At 43.1% G+C, this 21,688-nt stretch overlaps 1 protein-coding gene across 1 annotated transcript in view; it reads left to right on the top strand.

Annotated features, from left to right (window-relative positions):
- The first annotated feature begins 1,293 nt into the window (after nt 1–1,293).
- The window catches only part of HSF4 (heat shock transcription factor 4), a 77,711-nt gene continuing 57,316 nt past the window's right edge, over nt 1,294–21,688 (top strand). The window contains exon 1 of the mRNA XM_077292766.1: nt 1,294–1,574. Within this exon, the coding sequence (XP_077148881.1) occupies nt 1,452–1,574 (123 nt within the window). The 5' untranslated portion in view covers nt 1,294–1,451. The remainder of the gene's footprint in view (nt 1,575–21,688) is intronic.

The raw sequence follows: 21,688 nt of genomic DNA on the forward strand, positions 1-21,688 counted from the left end.
TCATTACAGGGATGAATATGCGGTTCCACCCTATGGGAGGTGGAGCCGCATATTCACCACTCTAATGAGCGGCACCACGTGACCGCTCATACAGGACAAGCTGCGGCGCTGAGAGGAAGCATCGCGTGAGCTGGGTGAGTATTTTAATGCCAGTGGGCGGGCGCACGGGGGTGGGAGGCGGGAGGTGACCAGGAACTTTATTTTAAACACATACACAAAAAAAACCATTGATTTGTCTTTCCTTCTCTCCAGCGAATGCTGCTGGGAAGAAGGAATGAATGCCGGCTTCAGCACCACACGCAGGGGGGACAGCGCTTACTGTAGCGCTGTCTCCTGCACGGTCCGTGTGGTCATCAGTCGGCACACGGACGGCATCCGTGTGCGGTATGTGTTGACACGCACCCATTGACTTTAATGGGTCCGTGTGATCCGTGCGCTCCCACGAACACTGACATGTCTCCGTGTTTTGCACACGGACACACGGTCCGTGAAAACACGTTGACATGTGCAGAGACACATTGATTTTAATGTGTCTACGTGAGTCACTGACGTGTGAAACAGGTCTTACAGAAAAATGGTCAGTTGACCTCAACAGTAGGGTATATTCACATGTTGAGTTTTTGCAGCATTTCTTTTGCAATAAAACACATTGCATAGCAGAGAAAAAAACAACAAATTATATGCATGTTTTTGATGCGATTTTAAGTGTGTTTTTTATGCATTCATTTGCAAACCGCTGAAAGGACTAACATGCTGCAGATGTGAAAAAATTGCATTGGTAATTAAAAGACGCAAGAAAAAAAAAAATACGCGTGTGCATGAGATTTCAGAACTCATGAAGTTTGCTTGTACTATCAAACGCATGGAAAAAACGGCACTGGAAAAGAATACGCATTTGAGCATACCCTTAGATTACCTTTAGCCGCACCAGGTAAGCTCAAACTGACTTCCCATGTACTCTTTTGTGGTTTTTTAGGTACGTTTAAAAACCTTATGAATTTATTGTTTATTTTTTTTATTTTTTTTTAAGCATTTTTTTACGGAGTCTTATTAAAATAATATAGTTTGATAAATGAGCCATGAGTCAGATCTGAGCAGTTTATTGGACATATGTGCCAGTCACCTCCATACTGCAGAGCATCTGCAAGGTACTGTGATTCGGTGGGCATTAAATGGGCTCTGGGTGATGGCTTTACATGATGTTGCATGTTTGTTCAGGGCATTGTGGTTAGAGTGTGAACACGGCATCACTGGGCATTGTTCGGCAGTTGGGGTGGGGGTCAGTGCCAGCAAATTAGTGCTGAGTGTCTATCAGTGTGATCTGCTGGTGTGAATCAGCTGCAGCCCCTCTCTTTGTGACACTGTGACCTCAGTACATGGGTCCCTCTCGGCTCTCTCTACCGCCGGACCATCTCACGGGCATGGAGATTGAGTAACGCATATCTGTCACCATGCAAGAATCTCCTAACTCCCTGGCAATGGATGGGTACTGTAGTAATGTGCCAGCCTTCCTCACCAAGCTGTGGACACTGGTGGAAGACCCCGAAACCAACCATCTTATTTGCTGGAGTATGGTATGTACTGGATGGGGGGCTTTATGGAGTATATAAGAGAGGAAAACTAATCTACTGTGTATATTGTGTATTATTGTCTAACTTTAATAATTATTGAAAGTGAATCAAAACCCAACACAACAGGTATATGTCACAGTATGATAACATCACGACAAAGTTTACATCGCAGTAACTTAGCAAAAGTCCCAAATGTGCTGAAAAAAACACGATGATCTTACCAATCTAATATACAGATGCAATAAAAAATTATTCATCCCCCATGGCATATTCGGCTTATTAGCAAAGTTTACAAACTTTTCTGCTGTTTGTAATAACCCAATAAAAAAATAAAAGTAAAAATATACAGGTGCTTCTCACAAAACAAGAATACAGGTCCTTCTCAAAAAATTAGCATATAGTGTTAAATGTCATTATTTACCATAATGTAATGATTACAATTAAACTTTCATATATTATAGATTCATTATCCACCAACTGAAATTTGTCAGGTCTTTTATTGTTTTAATACTGATGATTTTGGCATACAACTCCTGATAACCCAAAAAACCTGTCTCAATAAATTAGCATATCAAGAAAAGGTTCTCTAAATTACCTATTACCCTAATCTTCTGAATCAACTAATTAACTCTAAACACATGCAAAAGATACCCGAGGCTTTTAAAAACTCCCTGCCTGGTTCATTACTCAAAACCCCCATCATGGGTAAGACTAGCGACCTGACAGATGTCAAGAAGGCCATCATTGACACCCTCAAGCAAGAGGGTAAGACCCAGAAAGAAATTTCTCAACAAATAGGCTGTTCCCAGAGTGCTGTATCAAGGCACCTCAATGGTAAGTCTGTTGGAAGGAAACAATGTGGCAGAAAACGCTGTACAACGAGAAGAGGTGACCGGACCCTGAGGAAGATTGTGGAGAAGGACCGATTCCAGACCTTGGGGAACCTGAGGAAGCAGTGGACTGAGTCTGGCGTGTGCAGGAAATGGGCTACAGGTGCCGCATTCCCCAGGTAAAGCCACTTTTGAACCATAAACAGCGGCAGAAGCGCCTGACCTGGGCTACAGAGAAGCAGCACTGGACTGTTGCTAAGTGGTCCCAAGTACTTTTTTCTGATGAAAGCAAATTTTGCATGTCATTCGGAAATCAAGGTGCCAGAGTCTGGAGGAAGACTGGGGAGAAGGAAATGCCTGAAGTCCAGTGTCAAGTACCCACAGTCAGTGATGGTGTGGGGTGCCATGTCAGCTGCTGGTGTTGGTCCACTGTGTTTCATCAAGGGCAGGGTCAATGCAGCTAGCTATCAGGAGATTTTGGAGCACTTCATGCTTCCATCGGCTGAAATGCTTTATGGAGATGAAGATTTCATTTTTCAGCACGACCTGGCACCTGCTCACAGTGCCAAAACCACTGGTAAATGGTTTACTGACCATGGTATTACTGTGCTCAATTGGCCTGCCAACTCTCCTGACCTGAACCCCATAGAGAATCTGTGGGATATTGTGAAGAGAAAGTTGAGAGACGCAAGACCCAACACTCTGGATGAGCTTAAGGCCGCTATTGAAGCATCCTGGGCCTCCATAACATCTCAGCAGTGTCACAGGCTGATTGCCTCCATGCCACGCCGCATTGAAGCAGTCATTTCTGCCAAAGGATTCCCGACCAAGTATTGAGTGCATAACTGAACATTATTATTTGATGGTTTTTTTGTTTGGTATTAAAAAACACTTTTATTTGATTGGTCGGGTGAAATATGCTAATTTATTGAGACAGGTTTTTTGGGTTATCAGGAGTTGTATGCCAAAATCATCAGTATTAAAACAATAAAAGACCTGACAAATTTCAGTTGGTGGATAATGAATCTATAATATATGAAAGTTTAATTGTAATCATTACATTATGGTAAATAATGAAATTTAACACTATATGCTAATTTTTTGAGAAGGACCTGTATTATCAAAAAGTTAATTTATTTCAGTTCTGCAATACAAAAATTTAAACTCCTATATTATATAGAGTCATTACAAAATGAGTGATCGATTTCACGTGTTTATATCTGTTAATGTTGATGATTATGGCTTACAGCCAATGAAAACCCAAAAGTCATTATCTCAGTAAATTAGAATACTTTATAACACCAGCTTGATAAATGATTTTATAATCCAAAATGTTGGCATACTGAAATATATTTTGCATCAATTACTGCATCAATGCAGCGTGGCATGGAGGCGATCAGCCTGTGGCACTGCTGAGGGGTTATGGAAGCCCAGGTTGCTTTGATAGCAGCCTTCAGCTCTTCTGCATTGCTGGGTCTGGTGTCTCTCATCTTCCTCTTGACAATACCCTATAGATTCTCTATGGGGTTAAGGTCAGGCGAGTTTGCTGCCAATCAAGGAGAGTGATATTGTTGTTTTAAACCAGGTATTGGTACTTTTGGCAGTGTGGACAGGTGCCATGTCCAGCTGGAGAATAAAATTTCCATCTACAAAAAGCTTGTCGGCAGAGGGAAGCATGAAGTGCTCTAAAATTTCCTGGTAAACGGCTGCACTGACTTTGGTCTTAATAAAACACAGAGGACCAGGGGCGGACACTGACAGCTTGGGGCCCCTGTGCAAGAAATATGTCTGGGCTCCCCTCCTTTTATGGTGACAAATAAATGTGTATATATATATATATATATATATATATATATATATATATATATAGCCACACACACATAGATGTATATATATTACATAGTCTCCTTTATTATGTATATTGCCATCCCTTATTATACAGTGCCCTCTCTTGTTATGTGCAGTACCATCCCTTATATATTGGATTATATAGAGCCCTGTTTTTTATTACATACCGTCCTGTCTTGTTCGCTGTATAATGCAATGATGGCTGATGGAGCATGGGAAAGCTTCTTTTGTAATGGAGGAGCTGATGGACTGGTTGTCTGGTCACCGGCTCCTCCATCAGCAGTCATTTTGTATCTAAAAGGAGAGGGGACTATGCAATAAGAGAGGGCTCTGTGAATAACAAAATTAACAAGAATACACTATGTAAGAGACAGTACTGTACATAACAGCAGAGGACGCTATATAATAAGGGACGGCACCATATATAACTAGAGAGGATGGTCCGTAATAAGGGGCAATGTTATACATAATAAAAGAGGAAACTATGCAACTAAGGATGGTGTTATACAGAATTAGTGAGTACACTATATACTAAGGGACTGTGTTATACATAATAAGTACGTACACTCTATACTAAGAGACTGTGTTAGACATAATAAGCGATAATAATGTCTTCCTCCACCTCCCCTGTTCCTAAGTCCATTATAAGTCCCCCTTCCTCCCATCTCAATCCCCCACGCCCCTCATTGTCCTCCTTCCCCCACATTCCATTATTTTCCTCTCCCCACCCCATCATTGCCCTCTTCACCACCACCACTGCCTTCTCCACCACCACTATCATTGCTTTCTTCCCCACCACCCCATCATTGCCTATTCCACCACCTCCATCATTTCCTCCTCCCCACCACCCCTATCATTGTCTTTTCCCTCACCACTCCCATCATTGCCCATTCCACCACCTTCATCATTTCCTCCTCCTCCACCACCCCCATTATTGCCCTTTCCACCACACTATTATTGTCCTTTCCATCACCACCATCATTGCAGTCTCCCCCACCACCCCATCATTGTTCTTTCCATCACCTCCATCATTGCTTTTTCCCCACCACCCAATCATTGCCTTTTCCACCACCTCCATCATTTCCTCCTCCCCTACCACCCCATTGTTGCCCTTTCCACCACCACCATCATTGTCCTTTTCATCATCATCATCATTGCATTTTCCCCCACCACCCCATCATTGTTCTTTCCATCACCTCCATCATTGCTTTTTCCCCACCACACCATTATTGTCCTTTCCACCACCACTGTCATTGCCCTTTCCACCACCTCCATCACAGCCTTATCCTCCACCACCCTATCATTGCCTCCTTCCCTACCACTCCCATCATTGTCTTTTCAACTACCACCATCATTGCCTTCTCCCCCACTACCATCATTGCCCATTCCACCACTTCCATTTTTTCCTCCTCCCCCCATCATTGCTCATTCCGTCACCACCATCATTTCTTCCTCCACCACCACCCCCAACATTGCCCTTTCAACTACATCCATCATTTCCTCCTCCCCTACCATCCTTGCCCATTCCACCAACTCCATCATTTCCTCACCCCCTCCACCCCCCATTATTACCCTTTCAAGCCACCTCCATCATTGCCTTCTCCCCCCACCACCATCATTGCCCATTCCACCACTTCCATAATTTCCTCCCCCCTCCACCCCCCATTATTGACCTTTCCACCACTTCCATTATTTCCTCCTCCCAACCACCTCCATCATTGCCCACTCCATCACCTCCATTATTTCCTGCTCCCCCACTACCCCATCATTGCCCTTTCCACCACTTCCATCATTTCCTCCTCCCCACCATCCCATCATTGCCCTCTCCATCACCCCAATCATTGCCTTCTCCCCATCAGCCCCATCATTGCCCTCCCCTCCCCCCCACACACAGACACACATAGCATCATTCACCTCTCTGCACATTCCTCCACACACAGACGCACACACACACAGACACACAGCACCTCTCACCTGTCCGCACGCTTTCCCGCAGCTGAAGCATCACCGTCACCTTCCTCTCTCTGGCGCAGCCAGCCGCTGAATGATGATGTCATCCAGCAGTGCTGCTGTCTGTGTGAGAGGAAGCACGGGCAGGAAGCAGGACAGATCACTGCAGCTCCACTACTATTTTCTCTTGTAGGCAGCGGAGCTGCAGGGATCTCTCCCTGCCTGCCGCACATTAGGGCAATCTGACCAGGGTCCCCCCCCCGGAGCCTCGATTCGGATAAACAGGCCAGATTGCCCTCATTACTAGCCAGCTTGCAGGGGCCACCCTCCACCTCCGGGCCCGGTGCAGCCACACAGGCTGCACATGCGGTATGTCCGTCCATGCAGTGGACCTACACCAGCAGATGACAAGGCTCCCCAAACCATCATTGATTGTGGATACTTCACACTAGACCATGGAAATCAAGGTCCCAGAGTCTGGAGGAAGAGTGGACAGGCCACAATCCAAGCTGCTTGAGGTCTAGTGTGAAGTATCCACAATGAGTGATGTTTGGGGAGCCATGTCATCTGCTGGTGTAGGTCCACTGTGTTTTATCAAGACCAAAGTCAGCGCAGCCATCTACCAGGAAATTTTCATGCTTCCCTCTGCCGACAAGCTTTTTGGAGTTGGAAATGTCATTCTCCAGTAGGACTTGGCACCTGTCCACACTGCCAAAAGTACCAATACCTGATTTACAAACAACAGTATCACTGTGCTTGATTGGCCAGCAAACTCGCCTGACCTTAACCCCATAGATGGGGTATTGTCAAGAGGAAGATGAGAGACACCAGACCCAATAATGCAGACGAGCTAAAGGCTGCTATCAAAGCAACCTGGGCTTCCATAACCCCTCAGCAGTGCCACAGGCTGATCGCCTCCATGCCACGCTGCATTGATGCAGTAATTGATGCAAAAGGAGCCCCAACCAAGTATTGAGTGCATTTACTGAACACACATTTCAGTAGGCCAACATTTTGGATTTTTAAATCATTTTTCAAGCTGGTGTTATAAAGTATTCTAATTTACTGAGATAATGACTTTGGAGTTTTCATTGGCTGTAAACCATAATCATCAACATTAACAGAAATAAACACTTGAAACAGATCACTCTGATTGTAATGACGCTACATATATGAGTTTCACTTTTTGTATTGAAGAACTGAAATAAATTAACTTTTTGATGATATTCTAATTTTATGAGAAGCACCTGTATAAAATAAAATTAAAATGATTTTTTTCTATGTTAAAATTAAGTAATAATATATAAAATTTACCGTATTTTTCGGACTACAAGACGCACCGGACTATAAGGCGCACCCAGGTTTTAGAGGTGGAAAATAGGGAAAAAAATATTTGAAGCAAAAAAATGTGGTAAAATATTTAATAACATAAATAACATACTATTATATGTGGTGTTATTATATATAATAGTATGTTATTATGGTGGAAGCTGCGGGACCAGTGTGGTGTCTGTAAAGTACTATATGAAGACGCTGGAGGGTGAGTATAAGAATGGGGGCACAGGGCTTATATTGGAAGCACCACTCCAGCACTGCAAAATAACACTGGAGTGCTGATTTAAAATTCCATGGGAGAACTATAACTCCCAGCATGTCCTGCAGATCCTATGACATGCTGGGAGTTATAGTTCACCAAAGGAGTGGCAGAGTGCTTTATTGTGTTTTGTAAAGACTAACCTCTTAATTGTGGCAGCCAGCCACACTGTGATGAGGTAAAAGCATCCCATGACTGCACACACAGAGCCCCCCTCCCTCTTGTTGCCTTTCCACAGCACAGGTTATAAGAGGAAGCCTGCAGATTCTAGTGGGGAGTCTGAAAGACCTGTGATGATGTCAAGAAAAAGGAGGGCTCTGAGCTGCCATGTGATGCTCCAGCCCGCCCACTTCTGACATCACACAGGTCCTCTTTGTGCACAGCACTCAGCGTCCAGCACAGGCAGGTATGCAGCGATCTCCTCACCCCTGGCCCCTGCTGCTGCCTCCTCCTCCCCCGGACACACAGATCTCCCCAGCTGCTGCAGGAATCCAGCGCTGAGGAAACCATGTGTGTTCCTGCTTAAGTGCAGTATTCATTTGCTGCTCCTCACTGCTCAGCTGATAGGTGGGCGGGGAAGTAGCTAATGAATATTCACTGCACTTAATCATCGGGACCACATGGTTTCCCCAGCACTGATTCCGGGCAGTGGGGACATTTTTCTGCCTCCTGAAGTGGGATAACAGTGCGATCCCACTCGCTGCTACCCCCCCTCCCCACATGCTACATCCCGACCATAAGACGCACCCACACTTTCCTCCCAAATTTGGAGGAAAAAAAGGGCGTCGTATGGTCGGAAAAATACGGTAATTCAAATTATTTTTTTCTATGTTAAAATGATGTAATAATATACAAAATTTAATTCAAGTTATTTTTTCTATGCTAAATTAAGTAATGAGATATGCAATTGTTATTTTTTTCTATGTTAAAATTAAGTAATAATATATAATAATTAAAATGTTTTTCCTATGTTAAAATTAAGTAATATAGAATAAAATTAAACAGCTCAATACAACTAAATGTAGCAAATTCAATCCAAGGTGACACTTTTTCCTGACTACTGCAGTCTCAGAATTATTCACCCCCATGCCCCCTTCATGACAAGGGTATTTATTTATTCGCAGAACTACGCAGACTGTTATGACCTGTTAGAAATATAATGCATAGCCATAGACCAGCTTCTGCCAGGGTTCATGAGAAATCTTAGCCCATTTCTCTGGGTAATGGCTTCAAGTTCACTAATATTCTTGGAATGTCAAGAAAGTGGCCCAAAACGTTTGGAGAAGAGATCGCTGCCTTGCACAAAGTAAAGTGTGCAAAAATATACATAGGCATTGAAAGTTATTAGAAATAAAGCTGGGAGCAGAGTTGGCAAGTTCAAGGAACCTGACATAACAGAAGTATGAAACTGTCACCGGCTGCCACCAGATTCCCGAGAATGCAGGTGGTCAAAAACCCTTGAGTGACAACAAATGACCTGCAGGAAGATTTGTTGGCAGCAGACACTGAGGTCGGTGTCAGTTTGCACAGTAAGGGGCAAACTAAAAGCTGAAGATCTCCGTGGCCAAACCCTAAGACTGACCCAAAAGCAGCAGATTAGCTCAAATATGCTCAAAACCATATAAATAAGTCACAGAAAATTTTGGATTCTGTTCTTTTGGGGAATTAAATAAAACTAGAGTTTTGGGGGCTTATAGGGTCAGCAATAGGTCTGGATAAGGATGAATGAAGCAAATGCTAAAACGAACACCCTGCCTGCAGTGAAGCATCGTGGCAGCTCTGGGGCTGCTTTACTTCCTCTGTCACTGGAAATCTGCAGCGTGTGGAGCTCAAGATGGATTTAATCAAGCACCAGGAAATGCAAAATCCAAGGAGAAAAAATATCATGCCTTCTCTAGGAAGCTGAAGCTCGGGTGTCATTAGAACTTCCAACAGGACCAAAATCCCAAGCATAACTCATAGTCCGCCCAGGCTTGGTTTCAGAGGAATACCAAGAAAATTCTGGAGGGGCAGTCACAGTCACTTGATTTGATCCTCATTGAATATCCTTGCTGGGACTTGAAGAACGCGGTTCCAACAAACTTAAGAACATTAATGACCACTACTCATGAAGAATGGGCTGGATTCCTCAGGAAAGCTGCTCAAGGCTAGTTTCTGGGTATTCATCACATTTCCAGCAGGTCATAACAGCCAGATAGGCTCTACTAAGTATTAAAGACGCTTGCCAGGAAGGGGGGAATAAGTCTAAGACTGCAGTGGTCAGTAAAAGTTGTATTTTGTGTTGAATTTGAATGAACCACTTGTTGTTTTGAGTTATTAACATTGTACTTGTTTCACTGGATTATTGCAAACAGCAGAAAGTTTGTAAATTTTGCTAATAAACCGAATTTGCATCTGGGGTGAATAATCCTGATTGCACCTGTAGAACTGTGCATGCACCACTTTATGATGCAGTGTGCAGCAGTTTTTAATGAAGACCGTGTCTGGTAATGTATCTATTAAGGACAGGACTGCAGTGCAGGTGATTGGAGGGGGTTGACTGTACTGCACTGACTGTAATAACTGGATATTAGTACAGTGCCTTGCACGCCCCACTTTTCAGTTTTTTAATTTCCACAAAAATTTAAAATGACCAATAAATTTCGTTCAACTTCACAATTGTGTTCCACTTGTTGTTGATTCTTCACCAAAAATTTACATTTGGTATCTTTATGTTTGAAGTATGATATGTGGGAAAAGGTTGAAAAGTTCCAGGGAGCCGAATACTTTTGCTAGGCACTGTATATAGTGTACAGGTAATACTGGGATGCCCAGTGACATTATACCCAGGCGCTCTGTATATAGTGTCAGTGCACAGACAATAGAGTGATCATTGGTGACATTATACACAGGAGATCTGTAAATGGCGACGCACTGGCACGCAATGGTTCATTATACTCTGGGACCTGGTGAGCAGAAGCACAAGAGGGGACCCGGACTAGGTTTGGGCCCCATCCTCTTTATTTCTGCTCACCAAGCACCATGCGACAGTAAGGGCAGTAATGCCCTGATGGCAGCCTTGACGGCAGTCTCAGAATTATTTACACCTTCATATCAAGCATCTTCCGTATTTAGTAATAATAATAATAAGAATAATAATAATTTTTATTTGTATAGCGCCAACATATTCCGCAGCGCTTTACAACTTATAGAGGGGACTTGTACAGACAATAGACATTACAGCATAACAGAAATCACAGTTCAAAACAGATACCAGGAGGAATGAGGGCCCTGCTCTCAAGCTTACAAACTATGAGGAAAAGGGGAGACACGAGAGGTGGATGGTAACAATTGCTTTAGTTATTTGGACCAGCCATAGTGTAAGGCTCGGGTGTTCATGTAAAGCTGCATGAACCAGTTAACAGCCTAAGTGTGTAGCAGTACAGACACAGAGGGCTATTAACTGCATAAAGTGTATGAGAACATGATGCAAGGAACCTGATTATGTGTTTTGTTTTTTTTTTCTATTTTTAATAGGCCACACAGGGATAGTTAGGTTGATGAGTTGAGGCTGTAGGCCAGTCTGAACAAATGCGTTTTTAGGGCACGCTTAAAACTGTGGGGATTAGTAGAGTCTGTCTGGCTGCTATAACCTGCTGTAACATGATTCATTTTCAGACACCAGATTTTATCAGCATTCCTGAGGAAACTTAGCCCATTCCTCATGGACAATGGCCTCCAGGTCACTAATATTTTTGCTGCATGCACTTTCTTTAAGTCACACCAAATTTTTAACCCCTTTCTGACATTAGACGTACTATCCCGTCGAGGTTGTATGGGCCCGTATGACCACTGACGGGATAGTATGTCTAACGCAATCAGCCACGCTCACGGGGTGAGCGCGGCCGATCGCGGCCGGGTGTCAGCTGACTATCACAGGTGACATCCGGCACTATGTGCCAGGAGGGGTCACGAACGGCTCCTGGCACATTAACCCCCGGAACACTGCGATCAAACATGATCTCAGCGTTCCGGCGGCATAAAGAAGCATCGCGCAGGGAGGGGGCTCCCTGTGTGCTTCCCTGAGACCCTCGGAGCAACGCGATGTGATCGCGTTGCTCCGAGCATCTCCTACATCCCTGCAGGCCGCAGATCCAAGATGGCCGCGGGGCTCCTTCCGGGTCCTGCAGGGAGGTGGCTTCTTAGCGCCTGCTCAGAGCAGGCGCTGGCAAGCCTCCTGCAGTGCCTCTCAGATCGCTGACCTGACATAGTGCACAGCAAAGTGTCAGATCAGCGATCTGACACTATAACATGATGTCCCACACTGGGACAAAGTAAAAAATAAAATATTTACATGTGTAAAAGAAAAAAAAATCCTAAATAAATAAATATTGTTCCAATAAATATATTTCTTTATGTAAATAAAAAAACAAAAAAATAAATAAAAGTACACATATTTAGTATCGCTGCGTCCGTAACAACCCGACCTATAAAACTGTCCCACTAGTTAACCCCTTCAGTGAACACCATAAAAAAACGAGGCAAAAAACAACGCTTTATTATCATACCGCAGAACAAAAAGTGGAATAACACGCGATCAAAAAGACGGATATAAATAACAATGGTACCGCTGAAAACGTCATCTTGTCCCGCAAAAAACGATCCGCAATGCAGCATCATCAGCGAAAAAATAAAAAAAGTTATAGTCCTCAGAATAAAGCGATGCAAAAATAATTATTTTTTATATAAAATAGTTTTTATTGTATAAAAGTGCCAAAACATAAAAAATATATAATTGAGGTATAGCTGTTATCGTTCTGACCCGAAGAATAGAACTGCTTTATCAATTTTACCACACGCGGAACGATATAAACGCCCCCCCAAAAAGAAATTCATGAATAGCTGGTTTTTGGTCATTCTGCCTCACAAAAATCGGAATAAAAAGCGATCAAAAAATGTAACGTGCCCGAAAATAGTAACAAAAACGTCAACTCGTCCCGCAAAAAACAAGACCTCACATGACTCTGTGGACCAAAATATGGAAAAATTATAGCTCGCAAAATGTGGAGACGCAAAAACATTTTTTTGCAATAAAAAGCGTCTTTTAGTGTGTGACAGCTTCCAATCATAAAAATCTGCTAATAAACCCACTATAAAAGTAAATCAAACCCCCTTCACCACCCCCTTAGTTAGAGAAAAATAACAAAATTAAAAAATATATATTTATTTCCAATTTCCCGTTAGGGTTAGGGTTAGGGTTCAGGCTAAAGTTATGGTTAGGCCTACAGTTAGGGTTGGGGCTAAAGTTAGGGTTAGGGTTGGGGCTAAAGTTAGGGTTAGGGTTGGGGATAAAGTTAGGGTTATGGCTACAGTTAGGGTTGGGGCTACAGTTAGGGTTGGGGCTACAGTTAGGGTTAGAGTTGGGGCTAAAGTTAGGGTTAGGGTTGGGGCTACAGTTTGGGTTAGGGTTGGGGCTAAAGTTAGGGTTAGGGTTATGGCTAAAGTTAGGGTGGGGGCTACAGTTAGGGTTGGGGCTACAGTTAGGGTTAGGGTTGGGGCTAAAGTTAGGGTTAGGGTTGGGGCTAAAGTTAGGGTTAGGGCTAAAGTTAGGGTTTGAATTACATTTACAGCTGGGATTAGGGTTGGGATTAGGGTTAGGGGTGTGGTTAGGGTTATGGTTGGGATTAAGGTTAGGGGTGTGTTGGAGTTAGGGGTGTGGTTAGGGTTGGGATTAGGGTTAGGGTTGTGTTGGGGTTAGGGGTGTGTTGGGGTTAAGGTTAGGGGCATGTTCAGGTTATGGGTGTGGTTAGGGTCATGGTAAGGTTTGGGATTAAGGGCTAGAGATGTGTTTGGGTTAGGGTTTCAGTTAGAATTGGGGGGTTTCCACTGTTTAGGCACATCAGGGGCTCTCCAAATGCGACATGGTGTCTGATCTCAATTCCAGCCAATTCTGCGTTGAAAAATTAAAACAGTGCTCCTTCCCTTCCGAGCTCTCCCGTGCGCCCAAACAGGGGTTTACCCCAACATATGGGGTATCAGCGTACTCAGGACAAATTGGACAACAACTTTTGGGGTCCAATTTCTCCTGTTACCCTTGGGACAATACAAAACTGGGGGCTAAAAAATAATTTGTGTGGAACATTTTTTTTTATTTTCACTTCTCTGCGTTATAAACTGTAGTAAACACTTGGTGGTTCAAAGTTCTCACAACACATCTAGATAAGTTCCTTGGGGGGTCTAGTTTCCAATATAGGGCCACTTGTGGGGGGTTTCTACTGTTTAGGTACATCAGGGGCTCTGCAAATGCAACGTGACGCCTGCAGACCAATCCATCTAAGTTTGCATTCCAAACGGCGCTCCTTCCCTTCCGAGCTCTGCCATGCGCCTAAACGGTGGTTCCTCCCCACATATGGGGTATCAGCGTACTCAGGACAAATTGGAAAACAACTTTTGGGGTCCAATTTCTTCTCTTACCCTTGGGAAAATAAAAAATTAGGGTGAAAAGATCATTTTTGTGAAAAAATATGCTTTTTTATTTTTACGGCTCTACATTATAAACTTCTGTGAAGCACTTGGTGGGTCAAAGTGCTCAACCACAAATCTAGATAAGTTCCGTAGGGGGTCTACTTTCCAAAATGGTGTCACTTGTATTACGACTAGAGAAGTGGACCCTCTGGGTCACGGCTTCAGAGCCCCCGAGGGCGAGCGGACCAGGTGGAACCACCCCCAATACAGGGAGCGTTAGGGACAGGCCCGAGGAGGGTGAAGCCGCAATAACCAGAGCCAAAGGGGCGACTGAGGATAGGGAAAGGTAGAAACTACAGAGGAGACCAATATGGCGGAGGCACAAGACGGACGGCGGCAGCAAAGACAAAGTACTGACCGGTAAGATGAAAACTCAGGTAGGACGGAACACGACAGGAACACAGGATTGGTAGGTACGGAAGACACTCAAGACTGGTAGGTACGGCAGGAAACTGAGGACTGGCTGGAAGGCAGGAACACTGGAAGACACAGCAGGAATGGCAGGACTGGAAGACACGGCGGAACGGCAGGACTGGAAGACACAGCAGGAACGGCAGGACTGGAAGACACAGCAGGAACGGCAGGACTAGAAGACACGACAGGAACAGCAGGACTGGAAGACACAGCATGAATGGCAGGACTGGAAGACACAGCAGGAACAGCAGGACTGGAAGACACAACAGGAACGGCAGGACTGGAAGACAGCAGGAGCGGCAGGACTGGAAGACACAGCAGGAGCGGCTGGACTGGAAGACACAGCAGGAATGGCAGGACAGGGATTAGTAAGAGTCTCAGCAAAAGATGCAGAGACCGGAGCCAAAGGAGCTATAGAGATGCTGGCAAAAACCCAGCAAACGCAATAGACGCAAAGGCGTCTGAGCAGGGCAGGCGCTGGGAAGAAGTACCAGACAGACGCCGCCATATTGGAGGCGGAGCCACCAGGTCACAACCTCCCAGAAGCCCCAGCGACGAGTGAAGCGCGTCTGCGCATGCGCGGACCGCAGAATGGACGAGCGCCGGAGAAGCAGGAAGACGGAGAGCTGGAAGGAGCGTCGGGAGCGCGCCGGCCGGACAGGTAAATATGAGAATGCAGCGTAACAACTTGTGGGGGGTTTCATTGTTTAGGCAGATCAGGGGCTCTCCAAACGCGACATGGCGTTCCATCTCAATTCCAGTCAATTTTGCATTGAAAAGTGAAATGGCGCTCCTTCCCTTCCGAGCTCTGCTATGCACCCAAACAGTGGTTTACCCCCACATATGGGGTATCAGCGTACTCAGGACAAATTGCACAACGACTTTTGGGGTCCAATTTCTTCTGTTACCCTTAGGAAAATAAAAAATTGAGGGCGAAAAAATCATTTTTGTGAAAAATATGATTTTTTATTTTTACGGCTCTACATTATAAGCTTCTGTGAAGCACTTGGTGGGTCAAAGTGCTCACCACACATCTAGATAAGTTCCTTAGGGGGTCTACTTTCCAAAATGGTGTCACTTGTGGGGGTTTTCAATGTTTAGGCACATCAGGGGCTCTCCAAACGCAACATGGCATCCCATCTCAATTCCAGTCAATTTTGAATTGAAAAGTCAAACGGCGCTCCTTCCCTTCCGAGCTCTGCCATGCGCCCAGTGGTTTACCCCCACATATGGGGTATCAGTGTACTCAGGACAAATTGCACAACAACTTTTGGGGTCCAATTTCTCCTGTTACCGTTGGTAAAATAAAACAATTTGGAGCTGAATAAATTTTTTGTGAAAAAAGTTAAATGTTCATTTTTTTTTAAACATTCCAAAAATTCCTGTGAAACACCTGAAGGGTTAATAAACTTCTTGAATGTGGTTTTGAGCAGCTTGAGGGGTGCAGTTTTTAGAATGGTGTCACACTTGGGTATTTTCTATCATATAGACCCCTCAAAGTGACTTCAAATGTGATGTGGTCCCTAAAAAAAATGGTGTTGTAAAAATGAGAAATTGCTGGTCAACTTTTAACCCTTGTAACTCTCTAACAAAAAAAATTTTGGTTCCAAAATTGTACTGATGTAAAGTAGACATGTGGGAAATGTTACTTATTAAGTATTTTGTGTGACATACCTCATTGATTTAAGGGCATAAAAATTCAAAGTTGGAAAATTGCGAAATTTTAAAAATTTTCGCCAAATTTAAATTTTTTTCACAAATAAACCCAGGTAATAATAAATTTTACCACTATCATGAAGTACAATATGTCACGAGAAAACATTGTCAGAATCATCAGGATCCGGTGAAGCGTTCAGAGTTATAACCTCATAAAGGGACAGTGGTCAGAATTGTAAAAATTGGCGAGGTCATTAACGTGCAAACCACCCTTGGGGTTAAATCAGGAAACTTTTCAGGATACTTAAAAATCTCACAGGACTTCTTATGAAACTAATGTTTATTAGTTCATGAGTATAAGCTTACCGGCATTGAATTTATTCTGAAACTAAGCCTTGGTGGACTTTGAGGTATGCTTGCAACATCATCTGGTTGGGAGTTCCTATAACTTCCTGATACTTGCTTGAGTTTATTTTGCTCTCCACATGTTGCAGTTTTCCAGTGTTTCTATTCCATTTGCCTGAAAAGTTCTAATTTTGTTTCATTACATCATGGTGCAGAATCCAAGGACTTCTGTGTCTTAATTTGATAGTTTTGAGCATATCGGAGGTGACTTTCTTGTGCTTTTGTATCAGTAGAGGTTATGTCTTGGAGTTTGGAAGGCCTTCAGTGTTCAGTTTGCACTTTTCTGTACAAACTAAAACCTCAGTGTCTGCTGCTACCAAATGTTGCTCCAGGTCTTCTGCAGTCACTGGAAGGTTTTTGACTACTGGCCTCCATAGGAATCTCTAGGAATACTCAGAGGCTTTGATATCTTTTTGTGTTTCCTTGACTTTGTTTGTGCAAGACAACAATGTCTACTCTTAAGTTTTTGGACTCTCCTCTTATGTCCAATCTGGTATATGATGTGTTTTATCTCATGCAAAATCCAATGAAACCTTGTCTCCAGCACACCTGATGCCACCATTGATCATTGCATCAGGTGTGCTTGATACATCACATGGTTTGCAATTGCGTGCTTTCAGGCTGCATTCACTTGTTGCGTCCGCATTGTGTTTCGTTGGGTTTTTGCCGTAATTTTGGCTTATTGTGATAAAACTATGCATTTTTGGCAAACGTCTGGAACATGTGAACACAGTCTCCTGGGGGATTCTATTCACTGAGATGAATAATTCTGAGGCTGCAGTAGCCATGAAAAGTGGCCTTTGTGTTATACTAGTTACGTTGAGCTATTTAAATTGTTTTTGTTTCATTGGTTTATTGCAAACAGTAGAAAATTTGAAGATTTTGCATACAGCTTAATTTGCGTTGGAGGTTGAATAATTTTGACAGTGCATTACATGCCATAAACTGTAGTTTTACCTCCTCCAGCAGTGGAACGGGAATTATTCAGTTTTCAGTAAATACAAGTGTACGCATTTCTTAAATGGGTAAAATTGCAAAGTGCTTGAAAGAACAAGAAACGTCAGTTCATTGTCTAGGTCAGCGGCCACGCTTCACTCTCAGTCTGATTGGCTACCTAGACAAGGAGCACATGGTGTAAGCAGACTCTATGATCTAAAGCCTTAATGCCCTCCGATACGCATAAAAATGGCGGACACTAAGGGGCCTTAGTCCCTTGGAAAAAGGTAATAGTGGCCCCAAGAGTTGGAAAATCTCCGGGGTTTCTGCTAACGAGGTAACTGAGAACCTGGAGGACATGATCATAGTCAGTTTTTCCAGTCCCTGATCACGTGATCACTGTGATTCAAGTCAACCTCATAAAAAGGTGATATCCAGTGTAAAAATAATTTCTCTCTCCTTTGACATGCTATAACATGTCACAAGAGGGAGAAATGGTGTACCCAAGCTCCCCACGGTACCTCGGCACCAGTGACACCATCCTCCGTTCTACTCCTCCTCTTCATGAAGCAAAATGGCAGGCACATGCGCTGTGCGCCCACCGAAAACTCCCGGCCGGCAACCACAATGATTTTTTCTATTGGTTACTGACTTTTGATCACTGTGATAGAGTCTATCACAGTGTTCAAAAGCCCAATAATTAGGAAATAGGATAGCACTTGGGCTGTGCCTCTCTGTGCATCTCCTTGGTCATCCCCCTGTGCCATCTCCATAATCAGATTCTTCTTCTTTTTATTTTATAATTTTTATTTCTTTCACGCTTTGCCGTTAGGGTTTGGGTTAAGCTTAGGGTTAGGGTTTTTAGAAAAAGTTAGAAAAAAAAATTACGACAATATGATAACATTTTCAATATTATGACCTAATGTTATCAAATTCTGTGTTGTACCTATGGGTTCAAAATGCTCACTATACCCCTGGATAAAATCCTTGAGGGGTCTAGTTTCCAAAATAGGGTCAGTTGTGGGGGATTTCTGCTGTTTAGGCAGCGCAGGGGCTCTGCAAATGTGACATGGTGCCCAGTGTCTACTTCAGCCAAATTTGTTTTCCAAAATTGAAATGTTGCTCCTTCCATTCCAAGCCCTGCCGTTTATCAATACAGAACTTTTTGACTACATGTGAGGTATTGCTGCGCTCATAAGAAAGTGGGTAACAAACTATGGAGGTCAATTTTTTGTTGTTACCTCTTGCAAAAGTGAAAAAATTGGAGCTAAAAAGCAACATTTTAGAGGTATTTTTTTTTTCATTCCACATTGCATTAATTCACGTGTAGCACCTGAAGGGTTAAAAATTTTCCTGACACCAGATTTGACGTTTTTGAGGGGTGTGGTTTCCAATGATATCACTATTGGGGAATTTCCAATATATAGGCCCCTCAAAATCTATTTTAATCTGAATAGGTCCATAAAGAAACAGGTTTTGTACATTTGTTGAAAAATTAGAAATTTCTGCTACACTTTTAACCCATCTAACAAACTAACAAAATAAAATGAAGTTTGAAAAATAATGCAGATGTAAAGTAGACATACGGGAAATGTTATTTATTCCTTATTTTGTACAGCATGACTAACCGGTTTAAGGATATAAAGATTGAAAGTTTGAAAATTGCGATTTTTTTTCATCAAAATTTTCACTCGAATTGCAATATTTTCACAAATAAACGCAATTCATATAGAACATTTTTTTACCACTATCATGAAGTACAATATGTCACGAGAAAATTAGCACTGAATCAGTAAGATCCGTTGAAGGGTTCCAGAGTTATTACCACATAAAGTGACAGTGGTCAGAATTGTAAAATTTGGCGTGGTCATTAAGGTCAAAATGGGCTCGGTCACTAGGGGGTTAAATAAATATATATAGTTAATCAAGCACTTGAGCTTGTAAAAACTTACATTTTCTTCAATTATTATCCATGATAGCACATGTAGAAAAAGATAAAATCATAGAGAAATCAACGCGTTTCAGGTGGTTAGACCACTCTTGGCCCCATATCATGATTTTTCACTATGTTTATAAAAAAAATAACATTTACACCGATGTAAAATTTTACATTTTATTACACACAGTGAAAACTTCTCATGTGGAGTCATGTAGCTCTTTGTTATCCATCAAAGCACATGTAAAAGGCTCCTGAAGTCTGATGCAAGCTGTATGGACTGTTGTGAACTCTATTTCTGGGCTCCCTCTAGTGGTCACAAGCGGTACTGTGTAGTGTTGTCTTTCTGCAGGTTGGCTTCATCAGCTGGTTCGTTATCCTTGGTTGGTTTTCTATTTAGCCCACCTGGATACTCAGTTCCTTGCCTGCTATCAATGTATTCAGTGCTCTTCAGATTCCGTGTTGTCTACCTTGCTCCCAGTCTCTCCAAGACAAGCTAAGTTTTTGTTTGATCATTTTTTGATTATCAGTGTTCATTATGTTTTTAGTCCAGCTCGCTAAAATGTGATTTCTTCGCTTGCTGGTTGCTCTAGGGGACTGAGTTTCTCCCCCCACACCGTTAGTTGGTGTGGGGGTTCTTGAAATCTCAGAGTGGATATTTTGTAAGGGTTTTTTACTGACCGCATAGATTCCCTTTTCTATTTTCTGCTATCTAGTATTAGTGGGCCTCATTTGCTGAATCTGCTTTCACCCCTGTGTATGTGCCTTCCTCTTACCTCACCGTTATTATTTGTTGGGGGCTTCTATATCTTTGGGGATTATTTCTCTGGAGGCAAGAGAGGTCTTTCTTTCTCTCTAGGGGTAGTTAGTTCCTTAGGCTGGCTCGAGACGTCTAGGAATTCAGGCACGTTCACCGGCTACTTCTAGTGTGTTTGGTTAGGTTCAGATTTGCGGTCAGTCCAGCTTGCCACCTCCCTAGAGCTTGTCCTATGTTTGTTACTTAGCTGGAGTAATTTGTGATCCTCAACCACTAAGGATCATAACAATGGACCATAGTTATGGAAACAAAATATTAATGGCCAAGTTGGTATTGGTAGAACTGGTCAACGGTCTAATGTGCACTCCTATTATCCGTGAAGAAAGGATGGGCTGCGACGCTAGTCACTACTCACGGACAGACCGTGAGGCACAAGTGTCAGGCCTTCCGGGGTCAATACCAAGAAAGTACATAGACAACCAAGGGAAAAGACAAAGGTGTAAGTCAGGTCACAGTCCAGGGTCAATAACAAGAGATGGCGGATCAAAGCCAAAAGACCAGTCATAGGGGTAGTCAGAACCAGAACATGGTTCCAAGATCAGACAACAGAAGATCAGAAGTCAGAACAACAGAACCAGGCTAACACTCACCAGGAAGCACAAACTACATATGTCAGTAAGTAGCTGGGAAATCTCCAGAACACCAAACACCTGGAGAAAGTCCCGCACCTCCCAGTCACAGATTGGACAGCTGAGCTGTCAATCAAAGCACTGACAGCTCAGCAAGTCCATCACAGATTGGACAGATGAGCTGTCAATCAAAGCACCGACATCTCAGCAAGTCCATCACAGGAATGGACAGCCAAGCTGTCAATCAAAACACCGACATCTCAGCAAGACACAGTTTCCAGAGGACAGCATAGCAACCACTCACTGAGTGGAGGAATCGTGACATGGGCATGCTGAATTACACCATGCCTGAATCCTTATTTCCACAGAAGAGATGTACCATAATCTTAGAAGCTACTAATCTATCTCCTCTGTGCTAAAATAAAGACATGCTCTGTTGACCCTTACATTATTTGGGCAGTCTGACAGGTATTGAATCTGGCAATGTTTCCAATGTGTTAAGCTGTAACTTCTGTTTCGAATTGACATTATTTGGTAGCATTATAGTGGCATATTAAAAATTTGACTAGCACTTTTGCCTGAGACAGAGTTTCTGACACCTGTTTATCAAGGGTCTTGGTTTTCTAGCACTGATGAATGGGCTCTAGTCCGGATGTTG

The sequence above is a fragment of the Ranitomeya variabilis genome, chromosome 2, assembly GCF_051348905.1.
Source record: "Ranitomeya variabilis isolate aRanVar5 chromosome 2, aRanVar5.hap1, whole genome shotgun sequence".
Taxonomy (NCBI): domain Eukaryota; kingdom Metazoa; phylum Chordata; class Amphibia; order Anura; family Dendrobatidae; genus Ranitomeya; species Ranitomeya variabilis.